Genomic DNA, 10,132 nt, shown 5'->3' on the forward strand with positions numbered 1-10,132 from the left:
CCTGGGTCTGGCTGTTGGTGTGACAAAAAAGAATTGTATATTGGTACAGCATCTGCCAAAGGACAGTCCCTGCTGCTTTGTGAATCCTTCCACCAGGCAGGCATGGAATGGATAAATAATCTTTGATCCTGTTGCAGGCTGGATAGCCGTTCATTTCATGGTCTGAAGCACAGAGGGGTTTGTTTCCTTTCAGGATCCTATAGAAACAGAAGTGCTTCTAAAGACGTAAAGCAGTTGGCAGGCTGGGAAACATCTGTGGTTTTGACTTAGTTCTGATGTCAAAATTAGAGTAACTATCACTGCCATGCCTTCATGGGCAGAGGCTGTTTTCTACTTAGTCAGAACAAGTCCTTTTGGGTAAGTTATGGAGGAAAAAATCATAACGTTGCCCTATCTCTTTTCAATTTCATGTGGATAATCACATCTGAGGAAAATTAACTCCTAAAATACCTGTATTTAATATTTTTAAGGGTTCTTAAGAAATAGGTTTTGCCAAGAGGTTGATTGTGATATTTGCCTTATAGTGAGCCTTGGTGTACTGGACTTCTAAACTCTTCAGGAAGTTAATCAAATGCTCAAAATTCAAGGATTACACACATTACATTTGTCTTTGAAAACCAGTCCCTAGCTGGCCAGCAGAGCCCACAAAAGTTACAAATTACATTTGTTACATTTAAATGTTTTAAGAATGATACCATAGAGTTAATTTTACTGTAGTCACTTTATTTTTAATACAAAAAAAGACTTCTTAGAGTCTTATATAGATCAAAAATGATGGCAGATGAAGTATCTGGACTAGAATGTAGGACAAACATACCATAATGCTCTTGTTCAGTCGGTAAGTAATTTTAGTAAGTGTGCTTTCCAAGCAGTACGTTATCCTAAGGTGTCCTGTCCTGCTCATAGCTGATAAGAGAGATGAAATATACTCTCTGTATGTTAAATGTGAAGGTGTATAATAATAATAATAATAATAATAATAATAATAAAAAAAACTCATTTTCCAAAGAATCAAAACTGCTTTAAATTGAGTTTGAGTGTCTGTAGAAACAAAGTGTTTGGCTGTAATAGATGCTGAAATCACCACTGCTTTGTCCTGGGGAACAAAGATAGCCATACCTCTATCGACATGAACATGGCTTAAGCCTTGTAATGCCTCTCTGAGCTAGCTCAGCCCTGCTTCCACTTGAGGAGGCTGGGGATGAAGCAAAGCGGGGGCTTCCCCAGGGAGGAATATTTTTCACTGGTGCTTCTGCGCCTGAGCAGGGGAAGGAGGAGTTGTGAGCCGTGACAGGGAGAGAATAAAGAGCTCCTTTCAGTTGTCCCCTGCCCAATAGACTTGAGAGAAGTACTGAAGTGAGGAGGGAGAAAGGCACTTGTCTGCCTGGGAACAACTGGAAAGGTTCAAGGGCAAATGCTGCCCTATGTGGCCTTTGCTCCAGCACCTGGCTGCATGAGGTGCTGAGGCTCCTAGGAGGCGTCCTGAGATTTGTCATTTTCACTTCTTAGCTGTTACTGCAAGCATAATCCAGATTTTTTGCTATTTATTATTTTAACAAGAATAGTACTTATAAACTACCATCTTTTTAGCTTTTGCCTGAGAAATGCACATAAAACTATGGTAAAGACTGAAATTTATAGCCAGGAAAAATGCATTTCACAGGGGTGACTTGTAAAAGACCTTATGAAAATAGTGTTCAGATACCAGAGTTCCTCTAATAAAAACTGAAATGCTCTTGCAGGTTCCCTGCCCAGGGTATAACTTAACTTTTATTAATAATGAGTTACATCAGCTGGTAAAAGATGTGGTTCCACACTGTTGCATCTCATTTGTTTCCTAACTATAAACAAAAATAAATTAAAAGTTTCCATGTGTCTGTTTTCCTAGCAGGAAAAAAAAAAAATGCTGCCTTTATGCTTTAAAAAGGAAAAAGCCTCTGCCTGACAAAACCTACGTGCCCTGTGTTTGCCGTGGCTACTTCCCAATGCTGAGCGTGAAGATGATTCGGCCCAGGAAGCGGTCACTGTTAACGTCATTGACAATCCCTTTCCCGTGCAGGCTGCACTGAATGGGGACCAAAGAATTCCTCTTCACGTCTGTAAAGTGCATGGCCACCAGTGGGGACGTGTAGTTGACCTGAAAAGGAGGAAGATTTGCTGAGGGAGCAGGAAAGCAGGCGATACTCTTTCGTGGTCAGTAAATATCACGGGTAATTGGCTGCACGACCCAGCTCAGCCCCCACCAGTGGGACCAGAAACACACTGGTGTTTGCCTGCTCTGCATCAAGCTGCTCAATTTGCAGTGGTTTTGTCGTGTCTTTTAATAGGAGCCTCATTTTAGGGGGCTTTTCCTCCTCTGTTGCCTGTCACCTTCCCCAGTACCCTAGGAAAATGCTGGTGTTGAGACCAGTGTTAGTGCTAGTTAGCATCCCCCCAGAGTTAGCCTGGGGGATTAGCACAGCCAGACCTGGACCCCAAGCAGAAAAATTAACTGTTCCCACTGCTGGCAAGGGAAAACCAGCATCCCTAAAGATTACCTGCAGTTTGTCAGAGACAAAAATAGAGCGCTGCAATCCCAATGCCCATGGCCTCCCTCCTGCCTGCAGCTGCCTGAAATAGCCAGTGAGCACATCTGTACCCCCTGCAGTAGCTCCTTCCCAAGGAGAGGTAATGAAGCCACCAGAACATCTGAACCTTTACTTACGTGTGTGATCTTGCCATAGTAGGGATAATACATGAGGTCAAATGTGCCATTCCCAGGGTAGAAGTCCACTGACCCCAGGTCGCTCTCATTGCCTTTCTTTGATGGAAACAAAAAGGTACTCGCATAGCATGTGGGACACAAAATAAGTAAAGTGAAGGAGCTTTAGCACAAAAATTTCCTGCAAATCCCCACCACAGCTCAGCCGTGCCAGCTGCTCACTCGTGGCACGTTTGCTCTGTGAGTCAGTGGCTGCTGCAGTGAGCCAGAGCAAAACTGTGCTAGGAGGGTATGGGTGAAAGTTACAGCGTTTGCTGCCCATGGATCTTTCTCTGTGCTCGGCTACTTCTTTATCACTCTCTAAGGGTATGACCTGGCTGCTGCCCTGTGTGGGAGCCGCTCCTGCTGCTGCTGCCAGCTTGCAGGGCGCTCTCTGGGACAGGGCTGCGGGTGGATGCCAGCAGCTCCAGCCTCTCTCCTCAGCTTTGGGGGCTTTGGGAACCAGCAGTGAGAGGGTGAGGGCCAGGATGGGAAGCAGGAGACTCGTGGCCACCCCTGCAGCCCTCAGCAGACCACCTCAGTTGGGCTGGGGGCATGAGGAGCACAGGGTCTTGTGAGGGCACTGGGCTAAGCTGAGGGCATGGAGCGCGACAGTACCTGCACTTTGCAGTCTACGCTCACGGGGACCCCGGCGCCAGGGCGGTAGCCTATGATCTGCAGGGAAAAAAGACATTCACACTTGAAGGAAATGCAACGCCAAGTATGTGCTGCCTCCCTTTCTAGAGCTCTTGTGCATGCCAGTCACCCAGGACAACCACGATGTGTCAGGAGAGGCAGAGAAGGATGCTGGGATTATCCCTGGTATAACACAACCATCTCCCCACACAGCTCGCTTTCCCCCCTCCTTTATTTTTCCAGCAGCATGCACTGAGCTGCCAGAATATTGGAAATTTTCTAATAAATTTGGTTCTGCAAAAATGCCTGTTATAAAGAAATGAGGGCCTCAGGTGTAGCCCTAAAGCTCACTTCCTCCTAGAGAGGAGGCTGGCACAGGTGCTGCCATGCACCCAGCCCTTCATCAAATCAAATCTGCAGAGTTTTGTAGTGCTTCATTTTTAGGTTTTCTGGCAGGTACAAGCCAGCAGGTTTGGGGTTTCTCATTCTATTTCCCTGGGCCTAAGAACAGGATGAGTTTCAGGCCCCGCACAGTCCTTAGTCTGTCCCACTAGGATCCACTGAAGGAAGGAATCATGACAACCAGATTTTTTTTGTACCCGGTTCATCTTCAGCAGGATGCAGGGCTGGCCTCTGGAGTAGCCAAAAGTTTGATCCGCGATTCCCGAGCAGTTCTGCAGCAGTGAGCGCTTGAACTGGCAGGCTTTCTTCTCTTCACTCTCATTGCCCCCTTGGATGAAGTACTGCCCCGAGATGCACTCAATATTCTTCTCCTCTTGAACCTTGTCATCATAAGCTGGTGGGGACCAAGCGACTCATTAATGCTTCTCCAGGCCTGCTCACATCAAATCACTGAGTGCACCCTCACATGAAGGGCAGTCCCACCTGGATCAGGAAGTTTCCTCCCACAGAAGCTCCTGAGACCACCTCACGAATCCTCCCTTTCCAGGCAGGAGACGTGAGGCACCCAGAGGTGCTCTGCCCCATGGCACCCCAACACCCACCTGCTAGGAAGTGGTGCATGCTGTCCACGTATGGCTGCCATGTGCTGCGCTCGGAGACATTGAAGGCGATGGTGAATCCATTCAGGTATGGCCTGATCATCACCCCTGGAGAACAAGATGGATGCTGTCAGAGCAGGTATGGGGACTGGCCACAGGCTGTGGAGAATGTTGGGTGGGCTGGGCACAGGCACAGGCCAGCAGCACCAGTTCTCAAGCAGGCAGTAACATCTTTATCATCCTCATCATCCCCATCCTCATCCTTCTGCAGCACGCAGGGGCCAAGGGACCCCCATGCTCTCAGCCAGCTGGGGGCAGAGAGAGGGCCAGGGGGTCACTTGTTCCCCACTGACATGAAAGCCCAGGGAAATGTTGCTTCTGCCATGGGGAAAGAAGGTTTTGAACATTGTTCCCTATTCCGCCCCCCACATCCCAAAAAAAAAAAAAAAAAAAAAAAAAAGTGTAAAAGCTACTCCTGATTTGCATTTTGGTTTCAAAGGTCTGAGGTATAAAAGGGGAGCAGATGAAATGAGTGGGTATCATCTATGAAATGCCTAAACTTGCCTCTTTAAGAATAATCAGAATAATGGAGTGATTACAATAACAATTAATATAATCTGAACAAAGGCTTTACATGGGGGCTATTTAAGATGTCTGGTCCTCTCCAGACAACCTGGTGGCTGGGGAGCTGCAGCACCATTGCTGCTGCAGTGGATGGTAGCACCCTGGGTAATGCCATTTAGAAGCACTTTGCTGAACCGGGCTTGGAGCCTGGCCCCCACAACAGATGGGGACAGGTCTTCAGCTGGTGGAAACCCAGTAGGATCCTGCCCCTAATGGATCTGTAGCAGCTGGGACTTTTGTCTCAGGACAATCCCTGGTGAGTTTTTGCAGGGACAGGACAAGGGGTAATGGCCACAAGATAGAGCACAGGAAGTTCCGCACCAACATGGGAAAGAACTTCTTCACGGTGAGGGTGATGGAGCACTGGAACAGGCTGCCCAGGCAAGTTGTGGAGTCTCCTTCTCTGGAGGTATTTAAGGCCTGTCTGGACACCTACCTGGGCAGCCTGCTCTAAGGAACCTGCTTTGGCATGGGGGGTTGGTCCTGATGATCTTTCGAGGTCTCTTCCAACCCCTTCAATTCTGTGATTCTGTGAGTCTCTTTGATTCTTTATTTCTGCTTCAAAAAAGCTTTAAGATCTCACCTTAACTCTTTGTCCATTTGCGAAGAACATAAGAAAAAAGACCTCTCCGTTTAGTCTGCAAAATTTCCTCTCATAAATCTTTCTATTATTGATAATAAGATTTCTTTCTGTCTACACAACCCTTCCGTTGCAGCCTGTCTGTGTGTTCCAGCAGAGGCACCCAAGGCTGGGCACGTACCTGGCGGAGCCACATGGTCCCGGTAGGTGGGTGTGTAGGGGCTCAGGGTGAGCAGCATCACGTACATGCAGAAGGCGAACATCCCCGCCAGGCACGTGTAAAAAACGAAGTAAAACAGTAAGATCAGGCCTGCAGAGCAGAGAGGGCACATTGCTGTCAGTGTAACCCAAGCATGTCCCATGGGGATGCTGGCAGCCACCTCCACCCTGACACCAGAATTTTGGGGCACGGGGCTGTTGGATGGACTCCCTGCCCACCCAGGCCCTGCGGATGGATCCTTTGGATCTGTTTCGTGGCACAGCCCTTCCCAGAGCTGAGTCAGGACCCAGGTGGGGGCCACATGAAGGTGCTCCCACCCTGACCTCCTGTTGGCTGTGATGAGGACCCAGGCACTAGGATTGTGGCAGACGGCATTGCCCGGCCCACGGCACTGCCAGCATCTTGGCCCTGACGTCCAGGCACAGTGTTTGTTTTCCTCAGGGCCAGGCTGACGGCTGAGGATGTCTCAGGAGGCTGTGGCCTATGAATAAAACCCAGTGGCGCAGAGCGAAGCAAAACCTAACCCAAACATTTCCCAGGAGAAACGTGCCGGCAGTGTGGGGGGAGCCCTGGGAACGCAGCTGTGTGCAAGCACGGGGCTGGGAACTGCTGTGGGGCTGCATCCCGCTGCGGGCCAGGATGGGGCAGATGGGGCTGTCACCACCAGGGGTGACACTGCTGCCCATCCGTGCGGTACCAGGAGATGACACCCATGTGCTGGTGCTCACTGCGCCCTCCCCATTCCTGCAGACGTGCAACTTCCAGCACTGCTCAGCTGGGGACGCATCCATGCCAGCCCAAGAGTTGTACCCAAGGAGCAGTGGGGGGATGAAGAAAGGGACGGAGACAGGGACGAGACCTTCCTGGGGTGCAAGGAGGGCTGCCTGGCAGCATTCACTGCAGGCCCACCACTACTGCCACATTGCCAGGTGCAGAGGGCTTGCTCCCTGCTTGCCCTGGCAGGATCCAGGCCACAACAGAGCTGGGGTCCCCTGCCTTTGCTCCGTCTCTTAATTTTTTTCCAAACTTTTGCTTATGAGTTCTTGATAAACACTGGCATCCAGACCAAGGTACTTGGTGTACCTAGGTTGGTCTAACCTTGGTCTAACTTCAGTTGTCTCCTTGTCCTCCCCCTCCCCAACTAGCTGTTTTTATTGCCCCGCTAAGAAATGTGCACCCCTCACTGCTGGGACGGGGCAGTGATCCAGGCTAGCACAGATGTTCGCAGGAAAGTGCATCCACCATGAAGGAGAAAAGGCACCAACCCCCAGAAACGGGGCTCAAACAAGGACCTACCCCAGCTCTTGGCTGTTCTCCCTAGGCAGGTTCTCTCCTCTGGGTTCCACAGGAAGGTCTTCATCTCCCCGGCCAGGTCTGCCCAAGTTTTGTTCCCCATCTCTGCCTTGGTCTCTGCTTCTCCTGTGTCAAGATCCTGCACTTTCTCTTCATCCTTATTTTCCTGGAAGAGTTACAGAACACAACCCCCACAGGCAGGCTGAGCATCTCATTGGCCAAAAATAAATGCAAAAGCACTTAATAGCTGGAAATGTTTCAAATTTCCATTTTCCCATCATCACTCTTGAGTTAAGGAGAGGCTGGCTGTTCTGACTTATGATCACTTAGATTCCAGCGTTCTTTTTTTTTTTTTTTTTTTTTTTTCCATGGCACTGCAGTCACACTGAGTTCCATCTCCTTGTCTCCTTGTCCTGGCATTTACAAAAGTTTGTCTTCTCTAACCTGCATCAACGTGACCACAAGAAAGCCTGCAAGCTGGGTGAGCTGGTGCTGTTCCCACACTACCATGTCTCTAACCACATGTGTGCATTTTCCGTGTTACTGTGGATGACACCAGTCAGCATCACTGAAGAGGTCATCCACTTTATTTTTCTTGGCATGTGAGCAAGTGTTTAGTCTTTGGAGAAATCCCTGTAATGTTATTTTTTGAATTACACCAAGTTCCCAGGAAAAGCGCATCCCCAGGCACAGAGAGAGTTTTCTTTGTGCCACGGCCCTGGTGATGAAGAGGCATTTATCTGGAGCTCACAGACACTAAATTCTCTCTCTCTGGCCACAAGTCACTGGAGATGTGATTTAGGGTGACTGTCCCTAAATGCCTTGAACCTGTGGAAGCTCTAAAACCAGGCAGCAATGTGGGACAGGGTGCAGCCCTTGCTTGGAGCTCAGGGCTGGGTGACCCCAGAGCAGGGTTTGCCAACCAGGAGGAGTTTCTCCCCAAACCCACCTTTCCCCAGAGAAGCAGGCTTTGTGTCGAGGTTGGATGCCGGGAGAACGGGTGCTGAGCTAGGACTCCAGATGGAAAACATGAAAAACTGGAGCCTTGGACTTGGCCCATCGCCTCCCTGTGCCGTAAGGCAGAGGTCAGGCGCTGTTGGCTGGGTCCGGCCATGCTTGCAGTGGGCTTGGGGAGATGGGGCCGTGCAGGTGAGCACAGCCAGACCCCACAGCAGCTGCACTGGCAGCTTGTGCCAAGGGCTGGGGAAACCCACTGTCTGCGGACACCTGTTGGGCCAGTGAAGCATTTATAGCCTGCAGATTGCCCTGGGACGCGGCCAGCAGCTTAGCAGAAACTCTGGCTAGGAAATCCCTCCGGATTGAGGGGGATTGAGCTCTGTTCAGATAGTGCAAAGTAGTGAGAAGTGGGGGAAAGGCATGGGCGTGCAGGGCAGGACACCTGCATTGGGCAACGGATGGAGGAAGATGAAAAGAAGGAAGAAGAAGAGGATGAATTCTCCTTCCTCGCACTCTCCTCCCTGCTATAAATAGCCATAGCACAGGAACACAGGCTCCATGCTGCAGATGCAGCACAAGGTGAAGGTCCCATCCTGCCGGGTTGGTGGGGTAGGCTGAGTGGGGCTGGGGCAGCCTGCCGGGGGCCTGAAGCAACTCCCCCAGCACTGGCCATTCCCGTGAGGATGTCCAGGTGCTGAGGGTGCATGGCCAGCAAGAAGGGACAGGGCAAGAGTCCGGGACAACCATAAGGATTTTATGGAAAGCCTCTCACAGGGCTGCAGCACTGCCAGCCCTGCTGCCTCTCCCTTCCCTCCCAGTGCACAGCGCTGGCATTTTGCAGGGGCACCAGGCAGCATTTCCTACAGCAAAGCTGCCACTTTCACCCGTCAGGAGGTGAGCTGAGTGGCTGCAGCCCCCGCCTCGCCTCTCGAAGCAGCCCCCGAACACTTACCAGCCTTTTGCCTCCCGGGGAGGCAGCGTTCAGCTCCATCCCTGGCTCTGAAACACAGACAAATGTGAGTGTTAGCACTGAGGGAGCCCAGGGCTGAGCCCAGTGCCTCCGTCCCCACTGTGGAGCCAGTGGGCACAGTCCCCTGCCCACTGCAGCCCCCAGCCCCACTGCTGTCTCCAGCTGAGCGAGGCTCCCCCAGCCCAGGGGGCCAGGAGACCTTTGCCTGCCCGCAGTGGTTGCGGCTGACGAACCACGGCTGCTTTTGCTCACTCACCCAGAAGACTTCAGCGTTCAGGAGCGGGTCAAAAAATAACTTGCTTTCCTAAGAGGGGTGAGCTCAACGCAACGGAATCCCGTTCTGGGCATAAGGCCCCTGCCACCTGGTGCCCTTTGCAGTGGTCCTGCAGTGTACTGTACTGCTGGAGCCTCCCCAGCAGCAGCTAACACCCGACACGGGGAGAGGGGTGCTGTGCCGTGGAGAGACGGGGTGTCTGTTAACAAACACTCGACAGTCACTAGGGCTCTCGGTGGCTGTGTGGCTGTCAATAGGTGCTTGTCAGTCACCGCCGGACCCTGCTCCATGCTTGCAAAATCTCTCTTGCAGCAGAGGGGCAGGTTTATATTTATCCCTTTGAATTGAGGCAGCAGCTGGGGGCACGCAGCGTCTGCTCCCCAGGCATGGCCAGCGGGACGCTCTCCAGAGCGATGCCTTGCTGCGCCACTGTGCTGGGGAGGATCACATTTTCCTTTGTCAGTGAATTACGGGCACAGGAGGTTGTGTTAGGGCACAGGGTGCTAAGGTCCTGCGGCTGTGAGGGACCTGCATGCTGGAAGCAATGGGTTGTGGATGGGGGGCTGTGGGGGGATGAGGGGAAAAGTCTTGCCGAAACTCCTGGAATAGCTCCAGCAGCATGGGAGCTACGTGACAGCCACTGTTATTGTTATGCCCCATGCAGCTCTCGTGGAACAGTGGGGTTTGTTTTATACCAACAGTCAGAGCTGGAGCATGGCTCCAGCCGCCAGCTCAGCTCACACCCCAGCACAATTTGAACATAGCCAGAAACCTTCCTTTCTTCAGGCCCTGCTCAGCGGTGAGGAAATGCTGCCTTGCCACAGCCCGAGGCTTTGC

At 51.2% G+C, this 10,132-nt stretch overlaps 1 protein-coding gene across 3 annotated transcripts; it reads right to left on the minus strand.

The window, feature by feature from the left end:
* Nucleotides 1-215: 215 nt before the first annotated feature.
* On the minus strand, nt 216-9,426 carry ATP1B4 (ATPase Na+/K+ transporting family member beta 4). 3 transcript variants are annotated; one of them, XM_082785845.1, is made up of 9 exons: nt 9,278-9,426; nt 9,004-9,050; nt 7,098-7,260; nt 5,763-5,891; nt 4,381-4,485; nt 3,976-4,172; nt 3,359-3,415; nt 2,705-2,800; nt 218-2,137 (listed from the first exon to the last, which is right to left on the minus strand). In XM_082785845.1, exons 2-9 carry the CDS (start codon nt 9,040-9,042, stop codon nt 1,976-1,978), a joined length of 948 nt encoding a protein of 315 aa, XP_082641971.1. In that variant the 5' UTR covers nt 9,043-9,050; nt 9,278-9,426; the 3' UTR covers nt 218-1,975. The 3 variants fall into 3 exon arrangements, with proteins under 3 accessions (XP_082641972.1, XP_082641971.1, XP_082641970.1); XM_082785844.1 differs by lacking the exon at nt 9,278-9,426 and adding an exon at nt 9,221-9,228; XM_082785846.1 differs by lacking the exons at nt 2,705-2,800; nt 9,278-9,426 and having other exon boundaries at nt 216-2,137; nt 9,004-9,198.
* Nucleotides 9,427-10,132: the final 706 nt, after the last annotated feature.

This window comes from Aythya marila (genome assembly GCF_965140915.1).
Source record: "Aythya marila genome assembly, contig: HAP1_HAP1_SCAFFOLD_269, whole genome shotgun sequence".
Taxonomy (NCBI): Eukaryota; Metazoa; Chordata; class Aves; order Anseriformes; family Anatidae; genus Aythya; species Aythya marila.

Excerpts from the sequence above, each read along its gene's own strand:
- ATP1B4 (XM_082785845.1), bottom strand. The coding sequence starts at position 9,042 with ATGGAGCTGAACGCTGCCTCCCCGGGAGGCAAAAGGCTG. Across the intron at positions 5,892-7,097 it reads GAGAACAGCCAAGAGCTGGG|GCCTGATCTTACTGTTTTAC; the intron begins GTAGGTCCTTGT and ends TCTGCTCTGCAG. Across the intron at positions 3,416-3,975 it reads TCCTGCTGAAGATGAACCGG|ATCATAGGCTACCGCCCTGG; the intron begins GTACAAAAAAAA and ends TTTTCCCTGCAG.